Source organism: Oryzias latipes, chromosome 19 (genome assembly GCF_002234675.1).
Source record: "Oryzias latipes chromosome 19, ASM223467v1".
Classification (NCBI taxonomy): Eukaryota; Metazoa; Chordata; class Actinopteri; order Beloniformes; family Adrianichthyidae; genus Oryzias; species Oryzias latipes.
In genome coordinates this window covers 3,858,814-3,882,692 of record NC_019877.2, presented here as the reverse complement: position 1 = coordinate 3,882,692, position 23,879 = coordinate 3,858,814, and the positions used below count along the sequence as shown (strand labels likewise).

At 43.2% G+C, this 23,879-nt stretch overlaps 1 protein-coding gene across 2 annotated transcripts in view; it reads left to right on the top strand.

Moving 5' to 3' along the window:
• Positions 1-18,794, top strand: part of bahcc1 (BAH domain and coiled-coil containing 1) — a 62,828-nt gene extending 44,034 nt beyond the window's left edge. For both annotated transcript variants that reach the window (XM_023949737.1, XM_023949736.1), the window contains exons 12-28: positions 2,971-3,137; positions 4,345-4,481; positions 4,704-4,808; positions 7,217-7,295; positions 7,397-7,565; positions 7,647-7,802; positions 8,807-8,971; positions 9,064-9,308; positions 10,500-10,671; positions 10,820-10,937; positions 11,194-11,269; positions 11,355-11,463; positions 11,541-11,657; positions 11,733-11,870; positions 12,811-14,216; positions 15,414-15,650; positions 16,451-18,794. In XM_023949737.1, coding sequence (XP_023805505.1) covers positions 2,971-3,137; positions 4,345-4,481; positions 4,704-4,808; positions 7,217-7,295; positions 7,397-7,565; positions 7,647-7,802; positions 8,807-8,971; positions 9,064-9,308; positions 10,500-10,671; positions 10,820-10,937; positions 11,194-11,269; positions 11,355-11,463; positions 11,541-11,657; positions 11,733-11,870; positions 12,811-14,216; positions 15,414-15,650; positions 16,451-16,660 — 3,806 coding nt within the window. In that variant the 3' untranslated portion in view covers positions 16,661-18,794. The remainder of the gene's footprint in view (positions 1-2,970; positions 3,138-4,344; positions 4,482-4,703; positions 4,809-7,216; positions 7,296-7,396; positions 7,566-7,646; positions 7,803-8,806; positions 8,972-9,063; positions 9,309-10,499; positions 10,672-10,819; positions 10,938-11,193; positions 11,270-11,354; positions 11,464-11,540; positions 11,658-11,732; positions 11,871-12,810; positions 14,217-15,413; positions 15,651-16,450) is intronic.
• The last annotated feature ends 5,085 nt before the right edge of the window (positions 18,795-23,879 follow it).

Below are 23,879 nucleotides of genomic sequence, written 5' to 3'. Positions count from 1 at the left end.
TGCACACATCTATGAAGTACGGTTAATGCTGTCAAACTGTGCCCTTACACCACACTGTATGCTGAGATGTGACTCCTTGCCGACTGCATGCAAATGTGTACAAACGTAAGTGCCCATAGGGCACTCGCTGGATGCCAATGCAGACCATGCTCCGATTGTCTGACTAACAAACTTCTAACAGTTCAGCTTCATGCAATCACATGAACAGTGTCTCAGTTACTTCCCCCCTGTGAGTTGTACAATGCTATGTTCACTCTGAGCTAGGAAAACGCATGTTCGAATGATCACTTTCAATGAAAAGTCTACAATATTTTGGGATTCCACAGTTAGAACTCCCGTGTTCACATGTCACAATGCAAGTTTGAAGTCCGTTTTTGGGCTCCATGTCCAATGAACGCACATAGAAAGTTAAACTGGTTGAACTTTGACCAGTCAGGGGCTCAGCTTAAAGCTTTCATTTGAAAAATAATCATGAAGAATAAATTAAAGATTGCATTGTATTGACATTGTATTTGCATTGACATGTAAATTACATGATAGAGCTTTGAAAATAAAAAAAGCCTGGAGCAAGATTCGTTAGAATAGCATTTGCACCGTTTTGACATTTCACACCAAGCCCCTTTTAATTGTGAGTGCATGCGCTATTATCAGGTAGCGACAGTCCAGTGTGAACACCATGCTAAAATGTGTTTTCAAGAACCCGTGATTGACACGTTCTTTAACGCGCCACTAATGCCTTAACTGTTCACTACAACCTGTTGCCCACTGCATGCCCCTAGAAAAAAATGTGCGTGAACATTTTCTCACTACGGGCTTACCAAGCAGACTACGACCATGACATTTTGTACAGGTTTGCCCATTTTTTCGCCCCCACAGACAACCCGTACCCATCCGTGAAGGCAGTTGTGACTAAAAACGTTCCTCATCAGCTCACATGTTCTTGTCACTAAAAGGTGTCTGGAGACAATGAAACCCCAATATTATACGCACACACTGTCCAGGTTTCTTACTTTGCTGTGACTCCTCTCGCTCTCGGTGGAGCATATTTCCCCAGGGGAAGTGTGCGTTTGCAGTGAACACAAAGACGGACAAACAAGCCTCAGACACAGGCCAGGACACACACCCATACTCCCTACCCACGTGTCCCCGAAGGCTCCAGAGCCTTGCTTTGCTAATTAGACCCTTCCCTTTAAAACACTTCTCCTGTAAGCGCTCCTATTTTCCTGTCGTCCCTTTGAGAGAAAGTGTTTTTATTTATGCCGGTATGCGTGTGGGACGTGCACGCTGGTGTGTGTGCGTGTGTGTGTGTGTGGCTAAGCTGTTAAGTAATCCCAGATGAATCCCTGCTCTCCTCCATCAGAGTCTGTGTGTCTCCACACCAGGCTGTCTGCTCCCTGCCTGCATAACCCCCCACTCTTTATTATTCTCCTCTTTCTTTCTCCTATTTTTTCTTTATTTTTTTTATAAAACCAATGTAATCTTGTGTATAAATCCTGCCTCTGCAAGCCTTGTTGACGGTATTAATAAGTGTAAAAATCACAAGTCGCTCAGCCACTGTCTGTGCTCGCGTGTGAGAGATGCAAGGTTTGTGAGGTTGCATTTGTTTACACGTGCATGCACATGGTTAGCATGTGTAATAGGTGAGAAATCAATAAGTCATGTCTTGGCATGGAAAGCGGACTCCAAATTGCAACACATTTATATGAAACCGGCTTGTGCTGCTGCGCTCTGAACAACATCCAGTTTTTTCTTTTTGCTTTTTGTGTTTTTTTTCCTTCATACAGAAGGAAAGCTCTGGCTTTTCAGAATTATATATGAAGGAATCGGGACACATGTCCTCCTTCTTTTCCAGTGAATGACTTCACATTTCCTCAGCGCTGGTCTCAACCAACGTCCTGCTTTGCCTCTAATGAAGGCAGATCCACATTTTCCTGCTCTGTTTTTGTTTTTTTCCCCTTGAAATCCCTTGTGCCGCCTCTTATTACAACCCTGTTAGAGACACGCTACGGTGTTATGCTGTGGGCGGAAGGTATCTATCGATCGTGGCCGTCCTCCAGAATACTACACTAGGCGTGGTGATGTCAGCGGTGATGTCATCCTGTCAGAGTAATCGGAGCGTGCCATTGGCTCCGAGGGCTGACAGATGAGACGGCGTTGACCTCTGTGAGCCGGGACAGGACAAAGCCACGGCTATGGGCCCTCTCCTAGCCTCTCCATCGCTCTCTCAGGAGCTACCTGTCGTTCTGGCGTCCGTGTGCGCCGTTACAGTCTTCACATCCAACTTGGTTTTCAGTCGAGTCAGATGTCAGGAATCAGGCCTTGCAGCTCCGACGCAACAGCTCTTCTCCTCCTCCTCGAAGGGGGAAATTGGATTCCGTCCATGTCCATAATGAGGGAGATGTAGGAGAATAAATAGATAGCTCAATAAACACTTTGCCTCTTATTGCTTCTCCTCCCCTGTACTCCCCACCCCTCCCTCCCTTCTTCTGTTGCAGTCCTCCTCCTTCTCCTCCTCCTCCTACCACCTGCCGTTCTCCTTCTCTCCTGCCCCCCCCCCCCCCCACACACACACACACTCACAGTTTGCCCACGACTGCGTAGCTCAGCGAAAATGTTGTAGGTGTTGGTGTGTGTTCAGAATGACTATGTTCTATTTGCATAGGTGTGTGTGTGTGTGTGTGTGTGTGTGCATGGAGGCTCTCATGAATATTCTGTTTCATCTGCCTCTGCTGTGACAATGACAGAGTTAATGACAGTGACAGATGTAGAGATTGCCCCCCCCCCTCCTCGCCGCTGTCTGTGTGTACGATCAGGCACCAACACAAGTATACATCAAATAAACTACACAGCTAATATCATAAATATCACCACTTTTCCAGGCGCCTGGAAATAAATCCGTTCAGCGTGCGACACGTTTTATAACGGGCGCCGCGCAGCAATCTAAACCGAAACAATCCATCTCCTGTGCAGGTGAGGAAACGCTCACCCTTGACCTCCACAGTTTGGCAACACTGGCAGCCGCCCGGGCCTTGGAGATCGAGGGAGGGGCTGTGGATGTGGGGGGCGAGCAGCAGTGTCCAATCAGGAAGAGGCTCAACCTGCGCAGGAAGTGCAGCTGGACCCCTCGGCACGAGCCGGTGAGGACCGAATGTTTTTGTTTTGTTTTTTTTCTACTCAGGCATCCCGGTCATCAATCATTCCTACTAAATTATGGGTTGGTGAGGACTAAAACAATTGACTCACCTGAATTTATATAAAGAGACAACAAATAAATCTCAAATAGAGCCTAAATATCGGCTATTTTTACTCTGCGGTTTTTTTATGTTTTTGGGCAGTTGAACCACATAATCAGCCGCCCTCACAGGAGCAATTCACCAGGAAAAAAACACTTCACCTTAGAAAAACAATAAATACCGCAGTAAACAGCTTCAAATGACAGATTTCTAAGGCTTATAAGGCATTCAAATAAGGAATTACATCCTAAATTTAAGAAGAGAGAGTTGGAAATAGTTTTAAAATTGATTTTCAGAGGGTTGAAACTAGGGATGCAACAATTCTCGGTTTAAAACTGAACTGCGTTGAATCGAATCGTGGGGAAAGCGTTGAATCGCTGCATCCTTTGCACGTGTTTTTACTGAAAGTGTGTTGCTTTAGCTTAGGATAAACCAACTGAAAGGTCTTTCTTCATTTGTTTTTGCGTTTTAGCAAAATTTAAAAAAGGATATTCCTAAATCTTTTGGTTTTGTACACGAATCATCGATCAATCGATTCCAACGCCAGTTCAGTCGCCATTTTTGTGCCGCCATGTTGGAACCAGATGACATCAGAAAGCAGTGATTGGTCATTATTTCTATGGCAACCACTATTGGCAAATAGGAAAGGGCCCTACCACTTGAAAGTGGACGACACAAAATCAAATGTTTCAAATAAGGCCACCTGCTTTTATTGAGGCGTCTGATTGGCCAGTTTATAACTTGCAATACAGAAAAAATATGAAACTTTTTGGTTAAAAATTGTTATCCTGCAAAAATATATAGACTAAGTAACAATATTTTACTATAAAAGTCTACAGGATTTTAGCTTCTTGGAACCAACGAGTACTTCCTGTTTGGAACGCCGGCGGGAGGGGTCACTCAGTCAGTGGTTTGAACCAAATCATTGAATGCCTAGTTGGAACAGTGCCCAAAAGAAACAAGGTTTTCTAAATCACATTTCATCTGGTGAAACATTTGAGGGGGAAAAAGCTGAAAACAACTCAGCGAGCGGGAGCCGGTTACATATTCAGCGCCCGTTGGTGTTGGACGTTTGTGTTCAGCATTTAAATTCCTATGCTTTGTGTGTCAGGTGTGCCCCGTAAAGGGCTCCATGGAGACGATGGGGGGGGAGGAGCTGGCCATGCGTGTCCAGCTGGCTGAGCTTCAGCGCCGCTACAAAGAAAAACAGAGAGAGCTGGCCAAACTACAGAGGAAACACGACCACCAGTGAGCGGAGACAACACACACAGCTTCTGAGATGTGCATTCCAGCATCCACTGCTCTGCTTTCATGCCGCATCCCCCTGATTTGTCAGGACTCACTGCCTGCTCATGCCTAATGCAGTTTGACCTGTAGCCGATAAACCCCCCCCCCTTTTCTGATTTTTTCCTGACTGCATTTTTTAATCCCCCCCCCACCCCACCCCCTTTTCTCCATCATTCCCTGCAGGAAAGACGAGACGTCTCGTAGCCCCGCTCGCCGGGGGCCCGGCCGCCCCCGCAAGCGCAAGTCCGCCCCCGGCCCAGCTGCCACCGAGAGCTCCAAAAGGCTCAGGTCAGTGCTCTGATGCTGGGTCGGTATAATCAGTGTGATTGGCGAGCCCAGCTCATTCATCCTGATTTCTGTTTGTGTTTTGGGTGAAAAGCACGGTTGATTTTCAAGAAGTTCTTCTTCAGCGGAATTGATTCAAATGCGCCATAGCTGATGATTTGCTTGATTGGGCACGCACGCACGCACGCACGCACGCACGCACACCGGGGTGTGTGATGGGAGCGGCGAGATGGCTGTGATTTTTAATGAGAGGAGGTAATAGAGATGAGGGCTCCATTAATCATCATTAATCACTTTTAATCCTATTTATCACTTGTATTGATTATGCCCTGATTCCGCATGAACCTCCAGCATATATTAAAACATCTGGACAAAGTCCTGATGTGCAGTTATTACAGTGATAAATGACTCAACACCCCCCCCCCCCCCTTTCCTCCCCCAGCACCACCAGCTGCAACCACACATTACTTAACACCTTAAACATGCAAGACGCAGAATTTCAAACAGCACCCAGATTCAATTCTCACTGTGATAGATGTGTTTTCTCACGATGCTCCACCCCTGTTAACACGCTAACCCTTGATGAAATGATAATTGTAAGTCAAGGTTTGTTCCTGTGATTAGGAAGTGCTAATGAAAATGACAAAGTAAGTCTTTAGTCATAACATGGCGTCACACAGACTCACAACAAACTTGTTTAATTAGTGGAGCCGGTCCGTGTGCCTACGCAGCAGATTTAAACCAGCGAGGATTCAAGAGGAAAAGTGAGACGGTTCTAAAGAGGTGGGATAAAAACGCTGGGTTTGAAAGTAAAACAGGTTCACATTCAGAAAATCCCTTCAAGCAGATGTTTCAATTCTGCAAAATTAGGAAAAGAACACTAAACTTAATAAGAAAATCATTAGAAAGTAGTAGACAGATATGCACAAGTCATTTATACTTAACGAGATATCATATAACACGATTTGCCTTGTTTGTCCACATGTCCAAAGCAAGGCTTCCAAGTTTAAAAGCCTAAAGCTCCGACCCTTCATTTAACACAGGAGACTAAAAATGTGGATTTATAAACCATTTACCAAAACTAAAACGTGCTTAAAAAGTAGAATTTATTCATATCTGTAACAAGTTAAAGCTGCTGTTCATGAAAAGAGAGTTATTTAAGGGAATTTTATTTTTATATGTTGCAAAAAGAGCCAAAAAATAGGAAAAGAGCACTAATCTGAAGAAGAAAATTACTAGAGTAGTAATATTAAACTTTGAAACCTTTTAATATATCTAAAGCTAGAAACAAAGAGTACTACACAAGCATTTAAAAAGGGGAAAAATAAGCTGAAGAAGCTTACTGTTAGATAGAATTACATTATTACAGCCCAATAATTTTTTTTTTTGATAATTCTAAGTAAATAGTTTGTATGTTTGGGGTTTTATCAGTGTACTAAGCAGAAATGATTCATTTTAGATGTGAACAAAACGGAAATCTTAGGACAAGTTTTGTCCGTCGTGAGAAATCCTCATCAAATCTAAAACTAGCACATATTCCTAGAACATTAAATCTACATTTTTGATCCATAATATTTGGCAATAAACGTCAGTCTAACTTTATTGAACTTTAAAATCAATTACTTAAGATTGAACCAATGCAATTTGAGTTGCAAGTTTTTCAATTGTCAAGAGTATAATAAAAATAATTTCCTTATTTCTAGATCCTAGAAATTCTGGAATGTGCTTATTTTCAGAAGTTAAAACAACTTAAAAATATCTTAAATATCTAAAAACAAGGTTTGAAATCTTTGCAAAGATCAAATATATGTTATTTTCAAACAGTTTGGAGATCCAGATTTTTTCGGGGGTTCATTAGGATGCTTTGAGACAAGCTGCAGAGAGATGCAGACTCCTCTCCTCTCCCAGGAGCAGTGATGCTGAGAGCCAATGCTTCCCTCGGTGGGACTATAGGATTCACCTGCCTCAGACAGCAGCTGCTAACATCATGTGTGTGTGTGTGTGTGTGTGTGTGCGTGCACTGGCTGCCTGTAGTGTAAGAGTCCACGAATGCATTGAAGGAAAGACAGAAAGAAAGTGAGCTTGGGAGGAGTAGTGTTCGATAGAGGTTAGTGTTTATCGATTGCGCCCTGAAGCTCCGGTCAACGGACAGACTCCCCCGAGACTGCTTCATCTCTCTCTCAGTCTCCCTTTCCTCTCCCTCCTCCCCCTTCTGCTTCTCCCTTTTCTTGTACGGTTTCTTTACACCTGATAATCCCTCTCCTTTTATGTGATGATTCAGCTTCACTTTCACACGGCAAACAAACATTCGTGAATTTAGAGGAAGAAGCAAAAAATAAAAACAAAAAAAAAGATGAACTGTGATTTGTTTGAAAACTTTCTCATTTGAGAGCATTTCTATTGTTTTCCAGGGCTGGAATAAATCTACTGGAGGGGAAAGCCAGGAACTCGGTGTTCAATCATGCTTTCAACAGCCTCGGCGCTGCACAGGTCAGTCTTCCTCACTGACAACCTCTTCCTGCCGCATTTTCTGCTTCCTGGATATTTCAATTAGCAGGAAGAAGTCAATAATTAGTTGTTCCGTTCTGCAGATGAAAGCGCGCTGTAAGCACAGAGGTCGACCCAGCACCCTAAGCTCCAGGCTGGCCAGGCGGGTGACCCAGCTGAAGCAGAAGGCCGCAGCTCAGCATGGCGCATCGGCGGGTGGGCTGCACAACAAGAACAAGCCCTCCAAGAGTCACTGCCGACAAGACGGGAAAGGTGCGGTTTGAGGGGAACCTCCGTGTGATCTCCATAAACCAGAGCGGTGAAACTAACCCCAACCCTGCTGTTGATCAACAGGCCTGCAGGACAGCACGGCTGCTCAAACGGCGAAGAGGAAGAGGGGTCGAAAACCCAAAGGGCTGCTGGGCGTGGGCCCTAACGGAGCGCATCACAAGGCCGCTGAGAAACAAGAACCAAAGGATGAGAAGAGTGAGAGTGAAGGGTCAGAGCACGGTGAGTCTGCCAGACGCCTGGTGTCCTTTCATCTAAACGTGGCATAATTACATTACAACCTATTTGGCAACTAGATAACATGTAATCTTGCAATTAAACATCTTAAGCACCACAATGTAAATGAACAGGCAAATTATTCAAGTCAAGCAGGATTAATTGAGCTTTTGGGTTGAGGAACATTGATAATTTCAAGATTGGACCCAGAGCGGGTCTGTGCAGGAACGTAGAGTGAGATGTCTGCCGTCACCAGAGGCCTTTTTCACTCCCCAGCTCGTCTGTCACACCGTTAAATCCCTTAACGACTTGCCACAGGCATGCAGCACAGCCAACCCCCTCATTGCCCTCATCTCTGCGCCGTAACATGAGCTCGCACCAGCCCCATCCAGAATGTCGCACCCCTGTCCTCCCATCTCATCTTCCCATCACAAACCTCATGAAAATGTCCTCGCTGGAGGCCCCCTTCTCCAGGAGACACAATCACACTCATCCTGGCTTTTGGGGAAATTGGCTAAAAATCTCGAGACGTCACAGACACTGGAGGGTTTGATGTCCCCATTGGCGTTAGGAGCATGGAGAGGGCGGAGGATGTAAATGCGCGTGCACAACCGAGGCAAAGTGTTGACGAGAATGCCATGGAAGTGACAAGTGTGTCAAAGATGTGATGACACTTGACCCGGACCTCACTGTCGGCGACACATGGCTGCCAATAACAATCTACTTGAGCGCATTGACGCTGCCTTCCGCAGTTAAGGAATAATCTGTGCCTTATTATGTGGGCAGGTTTGCTCAACAGGTGTTAATATGTGACAAAATGACCCACTTCTTGACCCGCCGGCTGCTGCGGTCCTTCAGATTAGGGCCCTAGGCTTGGGAGAGCCATGTTGCAAATGTAAAGGAATCTCAAGAGGTGGCTGTCAATACACGTCAAGTTAGCTGTTAACAGCGCTCCCATGTAAATCACTCCAAGTGCTCGGGCTGATCAATCTGACTCTGGGATTTCACAGAGGAGGAGGAGGAGGAGGACGGCAGTTGTGACAGCGAAGATGGAGCAGGCGACATCAAGATAAGCTCTAAAGAAGTTCCTACAAACCCAGCTGGACCTTTTTTCGCACAGACTTCCAAACTCCAAGCAAACCAGAGACCCATGAGTAAAAGAGCGAGACCTCCTGGTGAGATGTTTACTCTTATATTTAAGAAATGCTAGGGAACAAAATCTATTTTTTATGTATTAGTACCTCTAATAGCTCGGGTTTATTCTCAGGGTTGGGGAGCTCCTCTTGCACAGATCAGAGGAAAACATCCAGAAGGCCAAACGTTCACATGATGGGGAGAGAATATCCAGAGCTAGCAGGCATCAGCAGATCCACCATGCCCTGCTGGGGTCTGTCACCGCTGGCCTGCAGCTTTGGGGACAACAGTGAAAACTACCGAGCTCTCGCAGAGGCAAGGAGAACGGGTAAAGATGACGCAAAGAGGACGTCTACATCGCAGGGATTACAAGGAAAGGTGAGACAAACAGATGTTACTTGATCCTCTCATCAGTCGCTTCTGGGGATGTGGAAAACTGTACATTTTTCTATTGCGCCTTGAAGGCATCGTTGCCTTTGTGTCACAAAAGTACGCAAAAAAAAATACTAGTTCAGAATAAAAGTCATAAATCTGAGCCATGAAGATACAGGTTTCTAAACAAGAATGCATCAAAGGAAACCAGTGAAAAGTCCTGGGTTCAATGCCTGAGCAACATACAACCTGCCCCTGCAATGCGCCTTCAACGACAGGCACTTTGTTCGGATTTTTCCTTTTTTCAACCCTCCCATACAGTCCAGGCAACTGCTCGGTACTTCCGTATCACCTGCACACCTCGTGGGTGCAGCATTTGCGCACGGTCAGTAAGTGGCCAGTATTGACACCTTACTAACAACTAGAGTGTAGTGCAAGGACACAGTACGACAGCATCACGTCAGAAGTGCATGTAACTTTAGCCTTACAAATACTTCTGATACATTTACCACACACACACGACAATGATACGTTCCATTTTCATGACATCCCTTGTGGTGGCCGTTTGAGCCTCAAGGGAACTGCAAGACACACCTGTGCTCCCCTTAAGATGCGGCCACACCTCTCTACGACCCCTTTGACTAAGCAATAAGGTGGTAAAGTCAATTCCACAGATTAACCTTGACAGAACATACCAACTACTCCTGCTCTCTTATTGGGAGAGGTTTAACCTCAGTCACTTTGTTGAGTAATTTTTGCAATAGACGAGCATCTGTGGATGCATAACAGGTGATACCCGAGACACCCCCATCTTATTTTAAATATGAAATACCCCAAGGTCACTTTAGTCTTTGAGTTTCTGTGTGAGAACGTCCAAAACCTGAGAATAATCAGCAACCAAATCTACACAAACCCAGACGGTGGTGAATGAAATAGCAACCATGCCCTCTGGGAAAGAAACTTCTGTACATAAACTGTGAAAGCTCAAACACAAGCAGGAACCTGTCCGGCAAGCTGACTTTTCCATCATCAGTCATCTGTCATCCATGCATAAACTGGCTTTAACTGGTCTGAGGATGAGTAGTGTCTGTTGTTTTTGGATTATAATACCTGAACTGAAGCGTCCCCCAGCAAAAAGCGGTGAAGTAACAACATCCTGATCCTTTTTATGATATCACATCCTGTTTACCCGCTCAGGACAAGAGTCACGGCGTGAGCCGGCTCCTGCAAAGCTTCACAGCCGATGACGGCTTTCACTTGGATGAAGAGAGCAGCTTTTCTGAAGGAGAGAAGGAGGAGGAGGACGAGGAGAGACTGAAGGAGGGTTCACTCATTCACCTTCCTCCCAACATGCCTTGCAGAATACCTGGTGGGCATAAGCAGTGGCACATCACTCATAAATACAAACAAGTCTTCATCTTCCACACGTTATTGTTCAACACTTTTTCAGTTCATGCTGTCTCTCTCCTTTCATCTGCCTCACCCATTCATCTTCTGACGCTGCCCTCTGTCTTCAGCTCTTCCAAACTGTGTGCTGAGCAAAGAAATGCTAGTAGATGGACTGAAGATCCTGATCTCCAAGGAGGACGAGCTCCTGTACGCCGCCTGTGTTCAGACTCTGGACCTGCCCGACATGTATGACACAGCTTTTCTTCTTTTCATCCAGAAACACCTAATCTGCTGAGTCAGGAGGCCACATTTCAAATCTGACTCTAAACTGTTAGATCAGTCAGGATTTCTATCGTAGTGCTAGGAGTTGGGATGCTCAATCTGTTGTCTCTTGATTAAATCAGAGTTTACAGAAAATGCCTTCAAACTAAACTAAAAAACCAAAAAAAAATTACAGCTTAGATCTTGTGTGTTCTTGTTTCTTACCACATTTTTTACTCAGATTTAGAGTAGTCATCGATGGGGAGCGCTGCAATCGACCCAGGATTTACTCCCTGGAGCAGCTCCTACAGGAAGCTGTGAGTCCGACGCTCAGCTGTTCACTGGGTTTTGCAGATGAAAGCGGCTGACTTTATCTGGCAACTTCTGGTGTTTTTATTCCAGGTGTTGGATGTGCGACCACAAACAGAGGCCATCCTCACCTCTGGAACGCGGGTTTGTGCCTACTGGAGTGAGCGCTCTCGCTGTCTCTACCCTGGTTACGTCCAACAAGGTAATTGTCGTTTACCATAAATCTGCAGCTCATTCTTTCACAATAAATGGCTCAGTTTTCCATTTTTGTTATTGTAGGAGGTCCTGGTGAGGAGGAGAAAGAGGGCAGTGTGATGGTGGAGTTTGATGATGGAGACAGAGGAAGAATCTCCCTTGTGAACATCAGACTTTTACCTCCAGGATACCAAATTCGCTGTGAGTGTGGATTTCTGTCGATCTGAAGGACGAGTGGTGAATAAATCTGTTAAGTAGGTTGATCTTTGATGTCAGGTGCAGAACCATCTCCTGCTCTCCTGGTGTCTCTTGGCCGTCGAGGTCGGCGAAGTTCCACCCTGGATAAGAAGGAGGCTTCCTCTGAGAAACTGACCAATGAGGAGGGAGGAGTGAAGCCTCAGGAAAGAAGACGAGGTAGGAAGCAAAAAAGAAGTCCAGTACTTTGCTGCTTATGCCGATGTCACAACTGCCCCTACGTGTGGATACAGGCAAAAAAATGGGAAAAAGGTGGTTTCGTGCAGGTGGCACACACAAAATATTACACTCATACACCCCTCGCTAAGCCTGTATAGTGAAAAGTTTTTTCTATGGGCATACTACGAGCGACAAGTCATGGGGAACACTTAAACAACATATAAGGGTAAGTAAGGTACTTCCATTAGACTTACGAATACTTCATAAGACAACTACTAGATGCACGACAATGGTAGGTTCCATTTTCATGGCATCCCTTCAGGTAGCCGAACGAGCCTCGAAGGAACTGTAAAACACATCTGCACCCCCCTTAAGATGAGGCAGTACCCAAAAAATCTGCAGCATCTGTACGGGTCAACCCCCCGTAGGGTGCATGTGACTAAGACTTTAGATGCAAAGTTTAGTTTGTTGCTAATACCAGTTGACGGCCCATTACTAGAACCCCAAACGCAGGGCCATACTTACTAATCCAGCTGTCAACACTTACCAGGTTTGTTCATGTCACAACCGAGTGCTAGGGGAGACATTTAAACTGAAATTCTCGTAAATTAAGATTGTTCGCTGCCTATTATTTACCCTCCATATAACCTCATAAATCATTACCTTATGGAGCCTCGTCAGCTTGCCTTGTAAAGTTGGGCAACAGACGAGCAACTCATCTCAAAGTAGGAGCGACAATAAAGCCGGGCAGAGAGACAGGTTTATCAGGTTTGTTGTTCTTTGAGTAATGGATATGTCAAAAGTAGGTGAAGATCAAGGAGATAAAGATTAAGTTTCACCAAAGCTCTTAGTTTCACAATTAATCACAGTTTGCCTTTAAGACCTGTCATTTCATATTGATTATAACACCCCCTCCCTCCTTTTCTGGCTCCCTGTTCAGTCGGCAGGCCGAAGAGAATCAGCTCAGTGCAGAAGATGGCCAACATTCCTGCTTCAGGAGCAAGCATTGTGCCCAAAGGCAGCAGCTCCTCGTTGAGCTGGTCCGAGCAAAGGAAGAGACCACCCGTTGATTTCTTCCTCTTCAATGGGACCTCTCGTAAGACCCAGAAGAAGATCCGAGAGCGAGACCTGGGGCTCTTTCATCGACCTAGCTTGCACTCTCTAGCACCACCGCCGACCCAAATCAAAAGCATTTTTGGCTCACCCTTTAAGGTTGACTCATTCAGTAGCATTGCTAATGGTTACTCCACCTTTGGAAATGGTGGTTCATCAGGAGCTGGGAGGCCAGTGACCTCCATGGCTTCCATGGGCCTCAGAGACTCCTCTTCATCTGCCCCCTTGCCTCTGGCCGGCTGCAAGGCCGTGAATGATCGTGACAGGAAGCACTTTTTGGTTAAGCTCGACCACGAGGGAGTCACCTCTCCTAAAACAAAGAACGGCAAAGCTTTGCTTCGGCTTGGAGGGGCTGGAAGTAGAGGACATAAAAACCATGTCTCTGTAGGAGCGCCTCTGCGATACATTCAGCCCTCGCTGTTGGTGAAGGACAGCAAGAGCTCCACTGGACAAAGAGACATTGGGGCTCGGTCGGAGGCTCTTGTTAAGGGAGTTCCACCTCTAAGGAAGGATCTTCTTCCTAAAACTATTGGAGTACAAGGAGGGGATTATGAGTTGGACTATCCCAGTGACTGTCCTAGTTCCTACTCTGAACTGGATGAGGACGATGAGGACGATGGTGAAGAAGCTGAAGCTCGAAGAAGAAGAGCATCGGTCACACCCCATCGCGGCGGCCGTTTTCTTTCACAGCCATCCATCTGCTTCTCTTCATCTTCCTCCTCCTCTTCATCCTCCGGGTCAATTTCCTCATCGTCTCTGTGTTCCTCAGACAACGACTCGTCTTACTCCTCAGACGAAGAATCCTCCTCGGTGCTGTTGCGTCGCGCACTTCTCCAGCAAGACAAACACAAAAATAGACACAGCGTAAACTCTAACCCGCAAGGCCCCGACCCTTCCACCTCATCTCCCTCCTCTTCAGCTCACGGCTACGTTGTGAAAAGCAGCCTAACCGTTGGTGGGTTAAAAGCGAGAGCAGAAGACAGGAAGGAGTACCTGTCCAAAGGAGGAATGATGACGAACAGCAACACACCGAAGGTGCAGCTGAAGAGGAAAGAAAGTGCTCCCAACAACCACCACCAAAGACCAAGTAGCCCTGCGACCCACCAGTTGAAGTCTGCCTCCAAGGATCAAACGGCCAAGAAGCAGAGGATGTCTTCACCTGAGACCTTTCCCAACACGCCCCCTCTGTTGCCTGGACGCCACCTCTGGAAGTGGTCTGGCAACCCCACTCAGGTATAACCCTTAGAGCCAAAAAAAAACACTATCGTTATTTATGTTTTTTTGTCAGTTGATTGAGTTACTTCCTCAAAGATAGTTGCTCTTGCATCACACCGTCTGTACAAACAGTTGAGTCTTGAAATGTCTTGTTTGTTCTGCCCAACACTTTAAACTTTGCCCCTAATTCTACCATCAACCCTCTGATTAACAATCATAACAACAACAAAAAAACAGTTTCTGGCTTGATTTTACCACCCTGATTGCTTTATTTTGATGACCGAGGGGTGCAGTCAGGCACAAAAACATGCAAAGTCAAAGTGGCTCCTGAGACGCTGTCATTAAAAAAAATGGCTATGGTCCACAGAAGTCTTTGTTTTGAATCAGATAGGGGCATAAAAATAGTACACAATAAATGATTAGCTGTATTTCTTAAATTAAATCATTATAGTGCAAATAGCTTCTGTTAAGTTACTTTTTTCCTTTTGAAATTAACAATGAAAAGGAACTTTCCCGGTTCTTCTTCTTTAAGGACTTTACTTGGCTTTGAGTCATCTTCTGGTTTCGGTCCCTCCAGATTGTTGTAACACGATGAAACTCAACATTTACCTTCACAAAACGACCAGGTGAAATGGTGAACATATGAGCAGAATCAAGGCTTTGTTTTCTTTTAGAAAAAGGATGTAAAATCGCAGAGAATTAAGCCACGGACACACTTGGCATGTGACAGACGAGAGTTTTGAATGCAGGAGCCGGAAATGCTTATTTATAGACTTTTATTTGGAAATTATTACTTGAATTCATGTTGTGAAGGTACTGTAAACGTAGCTTGAAGAGTTTAGAGAATTCCTCAAAAGTCTTCCATCGTCTGCCCATGTTGAAATGTATTCATTTTGCTTTTAAAGCTTTAAATGAGTCAAAAATATTTCTCATGGTGTCCACCTTTGAAATGACCAAATCGTGCCCTTGGGCAAGGAAAACTACCCTTTATTATAAAGTAAACCTGCCCTTGTCGTAATTGAAAACATGTTAGGCAAACTAACTATACTTTTCTGCCAAAGGCAATATTTTGGGTGGGAAAAAAGTCCTTAAATCTCTGTGTTTTTGGTTTAGCTAGGCAATCAAAAAGTTAAATTAATTCCTGAAATAATTGAGGTGGTAAAATAATCCCTGCATGCTGAATAAATCCACTGCTATTTTTTGCTTCTGTGACAGAGGAGAGGTCTGAAGGGGAAAGCCCGTAAGCTTTTCTACAAGGCCATCGTGCGGGGCAAAGAGATGGTGCGTGTCGGAGACTGCGCCGTCTTTTTATCACCCGGCCGGCCGCAGCTGCCCTATGTGGGCAGAGTGGAGAGCCTCTGGGAGTCCTGGAGCTCCACCATGGTGGTCCGGGTCAAGTGGTTCTACCATCCGGAGGAGACTCGCTTGGGGAAGCGACACCGCGACGGCAAGGTGAGGACCACAAAGAGCAATCTTTTGATGTTGTGCTGAAAATGAAGCACCACTTTGCTGTTTTTTTTTTTTTCCTTGATCCGAAGTGATTGAACTTCCTCTGAGTTCATACAATTGTAGTTGGTTTAGCATTTTACCTTAAGGTAAAATATAATTTTTCTAGATTGTTAGACATAGAAAAATGAAAAAAACAATATTTAAATAGATAAACTGTTTTCCAGAAAATTCTTTGGAATGCTTTTTCAGAATTTAAGAACTACCGCATTTTTCACAGCGTCAATGATTGTCTGTCTTCAAACTTATGGCATATATAAAGTGCATAAAGCGAGACAAAAGGGCCGGAGATAAGTCCATCAATGTGTCAGAAAAAATGCATTTCAAAGAACAATTTACAAAAATGTTTGCAAAACAAATAATTTAAATCAAGAATAAATTTTTTGACTACAGTTCACAGTTTCTACAGAAAAAAAAATGTTAAATACAAAAACATGTAAAAAAAAAAATATTTTTTGCAAGGCAAAAGCTTTAATTAGGACCTATTGTAAAGATTTTTTAGAATTAAAATGTTTGTCTCAATTATCTCAAAAAACAATCACAAACATTTATTTAAAAGAAAATATATACATTTTTTTTAAACTACAGAAATATTTTTTAAACAAACACTCAAAAATATCATTAAATACATATGATTTTCTACTGAAAGCAATATGCTTCCAAAAAAAACATCAGTCCTCTGTTTCTTTTACAGGAAGGGATTTTGTTGGTGCAATATTCAGTTCTTCCTTTCTTCTCTTTCCCAGAATGCCTTGTATCAGTCAAGTCACGAGGACGAGAACGACGTGCAGACCATCTCCCATCGCTGCCAGGTGGTCAGCAAGTCTGAGTATGACCTCCTGATGCGTGAACGTAAGGCGAGCAGCGCAGTCAACGACCTCTTCTATCTTGCTGGAACCTACGAACCGACCACAGGCCAGCTGATCAGCGCAGACGGCATGGTCATCGTGTCCTAGCAGGTCCAGAGACTGGAGAATCGGGGTGGCTCCCTCAGCAGGGAACAGGAGGCGCAGCCAAAATCAAGAACTCTAGCTGATCTTTTTCCTGTCAGCAGAAGGAGGTCGCCCACTGGAAAAGGCCTCACAATACTGGCACTTAAAGAAGCCATGGGAGTTTTAAGGAAAAGTCCAGATTTAAGCTCCTCAGCGGGCTCCTATTTGCAACGAGAGCTTTCAGCCTTTCTGCGGCTGTCTCAAAACGGATACAGTCTCTGCAACGAAAATACAGAAACCAAGGACTTGAGCACTTTGGAGTAAAGTAGCTTTTTTGAGTTTTTTAATAGCAAGAAAGCAGCATGCTTGGCTTTCTGAAACAAGGAGAGACTTGTAGTAAACCACACTGGTTTGGCTCGTATTAATGCTCTTATTTAACGGTCTTATACTGGTAGTCTGACTACGACAACGGGGAGATCCCCAACAGGACCAATAAACACTGTAGTTTGTGTTAAAAGTGTGTGTTTGCAGAGCGGCTGCGATGTTCCAGTTTGGCTTTTAATGAACTCTTAGGTAAACAGTGCTGTAAATGTGTGTGCGCGTGTGTTTGTACAGGATGTGTGTGGTCATGCACGACGGTGTCATGGTGCAGCATGAGTATGTCTCTTTTTTTATTAACCGATCCAGTACCTAACGTGTAATTTTTAGTCGTTGCGACTCAAACGCAGAACAACTTTTATTTTTATTTTTTCTTCCTCCTTTCAAGCCATACACGTCAATACCTCTCTGGTGTCCTCCTGTGCAGGAGCGAAGACACATGTAGGATTGTTTATTTGAGCGGTGCGTGCGTCTGTGTGCGTGAGCTTTGTACAGCCTTCTGTGTAAAATAACAGTGTAAATAATATACAGTATAATTGTTATTTTTGTTTTTTATTTTAAAAAGAAGATTATTTTATGTTGGTTTTCAGGGCCGGTGGGTGACTTCCTCCAGCAGAGGTCAGAGGAGGGATTCTGTTTCCTTTTCTCTTAATGCACTGAACAGGACTGGAGATTTGATTCTGGGTCAAATTGCGACCTTTTGTGACAACTTTGTTGCCACAACTGTGGTTTCAGGCAGAAGGTGAATACGAAAAATGTATTTGGGACATGTTTTTTTTTATAAGAAAATCTGGAAAAGTCAATTTTTTTTGTATTTAATTTCATTGTTTATTATATTTTTTATTAACCAAGACTGGAAAAATAAATGGAGTTTCTGCTGTTCTTTAATCCAAAAATAATCTAGTGCATAAATCTAACCTAGCCTGTACTTCTGTAGAAAATGTAGATACATATCTGGCAGCAAAAAGAGACATACCAAAGCGCCGGTTCGTTTACGCTTCACCACGTTAGATGGAAACGATTTTAGAAAAATGTTCAATCAAATTTGAATCCGGGACCCCCTGCAATGACAGCGTTTCTCCTGTCCGTTCATCCGGCGTTGCTATGACGGCCTCTGAGAAACATGGCAGCGACGTTGTGTAGGGGCTGCCCAGCTGATGCACTTGAGGTCTCCATGGCAACCATAATGGCATCACGTGACTGTGAAGGACAATCAGAGCCAATCAATGGGACAATGCTGAGAGACAGGAAGAAAAATAACCGATCAAATCATCAATAATGGTTCTTGTCACTTTTATTCCTGCTTTGCCAAAAAAAACAACAAAAAAAACAAAACAAAAACGGATGTATATTATGTTTGTACATTTTTTTTCCCTTATCATGTTTATGCAAGCCTGAGAGGACTGATGGTATGTACCGGTTAGAGGTACAGGGGAAGAACATAAATGCCTTTTTTCTTTGTAAGGACTGACGTTTAACAACACTTTTTGCTGTTACACTGCAAAGCAAAAGCTTTAAATGAGATCTAATGTGAAACTCGGTTATAAAATATAACTTTAATGGGTCTTTAATTTGTTTAAAAGCTGTATTTTGTTGAACAGACACTGGATTCAGTTCTGAACATCACATTTTTGCAGAGATAACATCTGTGTGTGTTTTTGATCCTTATTTAGACCCACTGGAACCTGCTTTGTACGGTTGAGATGGCCTAGTAAGATATATTATGTAATTTCAGTCATTCTTTGGAAATATAACTTAAATATTTCCTCATGTACAAAAAGAAAAAAATATTTATCTTAATTTTATTGCTTTTTTTTGTGTTTCATTAAAAAAAAATGGTTCTTACAAAATGAGTTGAAGAGTTTCCCTCTCTTTTGTGTCGAGTTTGAGCTCTCTGAATGCCTCCTTGTGTGAATCAATGCCGATCATTTGTCAGATCTCAGAATATAAACCAAGGTAGAAAGCAAGAATGAAGAGGCTGGTGGTGGTGGTGTGTGTGTGTGGGGGGGTCCACGTTGGTAGGAAGCAATTTGAAACTGTAGCCGAAGCCGACAGGCAGGAATGAATGGAGAAAGAAAGGGAAACTGTATCTTACAGCGTTTCACAAGAGGAGGGTAGAGTCTCCTCGGGCTCCTCAGGTGGGTCAGGTATGCCGAACAATAAAACGGAACGGCACCATTAAGAGAACAAAGCCAGCAGATTTCCTTTCAGTCTGAAAATATTTGAATTCGCTGTTTGCTGATTCGTGCTCTCTTTCAGCGTGCCAGCCAAGAGAGCAGTTTGGATTATGGACTTCCTGTGAGAAATTACACAGCAATTCATGGCAGCAGCATGTTCACACCTTCTTATCGCCTTGTTACCTGCACCTTTGGTATCTGCGGTTTGGTACAAACGTCTTGTCTGCGTGGAATTCTTACCTTTGACCTCCAGTCACAATCAAAGCGGTGCTCAAAGGAAGCGGGAGAGCGGCACTGCCTTGAACACCGGCCATAAACTCGGTTTTATTCTGTGTTTTTTAATGGCAGCCCCTCCTCCACTGCTTTTTCCTTTCTCCTCAGCCTGCGACTCTCCTCACTTGTCAATACAGGAAAACTCGACTAACTTCACTAATGGTCCTTGGAAATGGTTTTAAATCCCGCACCCGTTCAAAAAAAACGCGTATTTACTCTTTCTTTGTCTTCTCGTTTTTGGCCTGTTGTGATATGAAACATTGCTCCTCATTCAAACCCCCCCATTCTGCTCTGTGCTGGTCTTCACATCCTCCTCATCTGCTCCTCAATCAACCAACGCCTTGAACACACACAGACATTAAGTGCAGTCTTTGAGTCCTTATCAGCAGGTTTGCATTGGGCTTATCTGGTTGACATTGTTAAACTACTTTACCCAGAATGCCGCAGGAGATAGTGGGCACAATAGACTGGAGGGGGCCCTTCTGGGTTAATGAAAGAGGCTTTCACAGTAGAACAAACAGGCTGCAGGCTGATTTGTGTGTGTGGGTGAATGTGTGCACGAGGGGTCAAGGTGTCAGAGAGCGGTGCTGCGACTTTTATTGTCGTGTTTTTTCAGCCGCAGCTGGAGGCTGCAGGACAAAACATCTGCGGCGTGTCACTCCTCATGCCTCCATTGTTCCTGCTGGTCGTGTTTAATTGCACGTTTATCAAAAAGGAACAGTGACGGAAAAGGTGTTTTGCCCTTGGATGTAAAGTTATGAGGCGGCGGGGTGGGGGGAGGCTTTTTAAATTCAGAGAAAGCTCTCCATTTAGATGCACCGCGAGATTGTCACCGAGGAGAATGAATAGCTGCCAGCTGCAGCAGGATGCTGCATGAGTGCATGCGCTGAGATATATTCAGATCAGAGCGAGGAGATCAGCGCTCTCGTCTGCATCACCTCATCCATCCTTCACATAAGCCCATGTAAGCTTGCTACTGGTATCCATTTTACCGTGTGTGTGCCTTTATGACATTTTTCACTGCATAGCCAATCTTACTTAATGGTAGTTATGCAACAGATGGTGTACTTCTATAAATCACTGATTCTCGGCCGGGCAGAAGTCAACACCAACAAACCCAATTTGGGCTAATTTAAGCAAAAATAACAAATAAAAAGCAATCAAAAGTTGATGTTGCAAAACTTTTGTTTGCCTGTACACTCTCTGGCTTATCAAGTAATGAATTAGAAAATAAATTGATGAATTTAGGGAAACCAAAAGTTCAAATAATTGACTAACTCACTGCAACTTAATAATTTTCTGTCCTGCCTGCAATATAAAGATGTAATTTCAAATTTGCCTTCCAATTTGTTCACATCAGAAACTCGTTTTGACGCTTTTTAACCCTTGTGCTATCTTAGATGACCCCACCCTTACACTGACGTGTTCTCCTTACCATGACAAAGGTGGATAAAGGTGGAAAGATTTCATGTAATCCATGGACACCAGTGAGGTTCACAAACCATTGAAGAAAAAAGGTTCAGCGCACTGTCTAGTGGGTCTAGATGACCCAACTCCAAATGAGAAAGTGCCTAGGATAGCACAGATTCTGGCAGCAAGAAAACAGCAACAAGAAATAAAATGTGGAAAAAATTGTGCATTTAATTTAAAAGTGAGGAGCAGTGGGAGCAGTTGACAAATTTTACGTTTATTTTGGGACACCTAAAAATTTCTTAATGATGCTTTGCTGCCTTTCAACTAATGCATTATTGGAAACTTAGTTTATATTTACTAAAAATGGGAGATGGAGGGAATTTTGTTTTTGTCATCATGTAAAATATTTAAAATTTTGAAGACCAGGAAAACTAAAGAAGGAAAGATTTTATAGTAGCTGCACTTAAAAAATGCACAAGGATTAAAATTATATATATATATATTTATAGATGTACATCAGTTTCAAAAGATTTTTATTTAATCTTTGAAAACTGCAATTTATCAAAGACTTAAAAGTGAGAAACTCTAATGGTGTGGAGCTCTAACAATGCTTTTGACCAAAAACGTTTACGTACACGTTTGTTTATGCAAATAAATTGAAATTTAAGGGAAAAAGCTTCCAACCAGATACAATAAAACCTAGATCTTCCAACAAATCAAAAGTACTGCAAACCTGCCACCAATCCTGGTGAGTCTCCAGAAGGATTGTGGGAAGTGATGTAAGAAAATGTAGATTATTTTTTGTCATGTGTTACAACAAAAACAAGACAAAAAAATCTCATTTTAAAAGTTGTCAGAAAGTGTCGTACAGAATTAGATGCCCTAGTGTTGAAAATGTGACTGATATTATTTATTTATAAGGTTAGATTGTTTTTATTTTTTGGTCATTACAACTGGCTCTGGTTCCTGGTTTGAAGTTGGAGACACCGGCATCACACTACAGAGCTCTCTCTGCTTCTCGGACACACACATTTTGGTTTTTGTACCTCTTGGGGACACTCTTTACAGTAAAAGTTCTCTAACCCAACTGACTCAAGCAATCAACATTTAAACTATAACTCAGCTTTTAAGGTCACGGCATAACCTTGGAATCCTGTTATAGACTCCAGAAGTCACTTTGTGTTTCAGATACTGGATGTCCCATCGGTTAATGTGCTGTCACTAAATAATCCCAAAAATCATAAAAATAAGACACACATACACACTCATGTAATTAGGTCAAACTTGAAGTACAGAATCAAAATTTTAAAAATGTACATTAAATTAATTTATGAAACTTTTTTTTTTTGCTCACATTATCAACTTTTGTTGTTTTTTTACATTTAGCTAAATCGGGAATTTCATTTATTTGATTTTTTTTTCTTTTTTATCAGCTGTTCCAAATGATTCTGTCTGTTTTTTCCAAACAGAAAATAATATTTTTAGTATTTTACTTCTTTGCAAAGACAGTTTTTCTTTATGAACCCTTTAGTTTTGTTTTATTTTTATTTTTCAACGATAAAGAAAATGACTAAACTAAGATAAAAACAAAAACCACTTCAGATGTCAAGAACAGGTCTTATCTGATATCAGTTTTAAGATTTTCTGCAGTTACAGAGTTGCAAAAACAAATGAAATGTGACTTTTTGAAAACAAAAGTCAAAATGTAAACTTATTTTTAATTTATTCCGTCACCTGCAAGACCCAACTTAATCTTGGTCATAATCACAGCAGTAAAAAGAGAAACAAATAACCTCAAACTGGTTCTACTTTGGTTTATTGTTTATATTTTAAACGGTGACATATGAAGACAGAACACAGTAAAGAGTGGGACAATAGAGCAAAATGAAGATTTTAACTCAAAACTGCAAATAAGATAGTTTTCTGTGTTTGTGCAAGGGCTCCACACGCGTATCGGGTTGAACATGACACATACTCCTGCTGGTTATCACTGACGTTGGTATTTGGTATTTGGAATAGTAGAGGGGTCTTGGCCGGCTCGCCCTGAAAATCATAAGAGGTCAGACATCCTGTAAAAGTCTTAGTGGACACAGCCACCGGAGCCGTGGACACCCGAGAGCGGCCGTGTGTATGTGACAGACATTCATGATACGATCGTGATGCGAAGTGGAAATTGCAAGTATGTGTGTGTGTCAAAGAGAGGCACTTGCCATCCAAGTCCACCAACAGCAACCCAGCAACAGCAGGAGGAAAGATACATGCAGTAACCTATATTTATTTGAAACAACCGCTGCAAACCTGAACGCACACAAACAGCCTGTATGTTCTTTCCTCTGGCTGTGCTGTCAGCTGCACTGTGGGGGTCATCAAAATACCTGTAACATTACACGTAAAGGGAAACCGGAATAGTGACTCTGTTTGAGGAGTTATGGCTTCACATGTGTAAATGTGATTTAAAGGGAAATACGTATTTATAGGGCATCAGATGTGTCCTTCACTTAAGTCAAATCAGATATTATTGGATGTTTTCTTTTGATTTTGTAGTGCCGTTTAACTGAGGGTCTGAATTGACAGAATAAAGCCTTGTTTCCGACGGTAAGGTCGGGCCTGGTCCGGTTCAGAATGGCAATTCAGGCAACCAGTAGAGCGTTTCCTCTCAAAGTTGGACCGTCACGGTGCATTCGGCGTTGTAGAGCGATTGTGAAGCTTTACGCCATAGTAGCGTGACTACAGCAAAACTGAAGCGATCAACAACAACAATGGATGGGAAGGTACGTGCCGAGCAGACCATGCCATTTTATTGCCGGTATCTTTTCATGATACCCTGACAGACAAAAACTGAATGTTTGGAAACGTTGGAGCTAGTTTGGCGCTTTCTACTGTCTTAAGGATTTTCTGCCAATCAACGGGGTTTCATCGTGTGACAACAGAAACTCCGCCTTAACTGGTCTGATCCATTTTTCTATGGACCTACAACCAACAGGGTTAGTAGTAGTAATGTA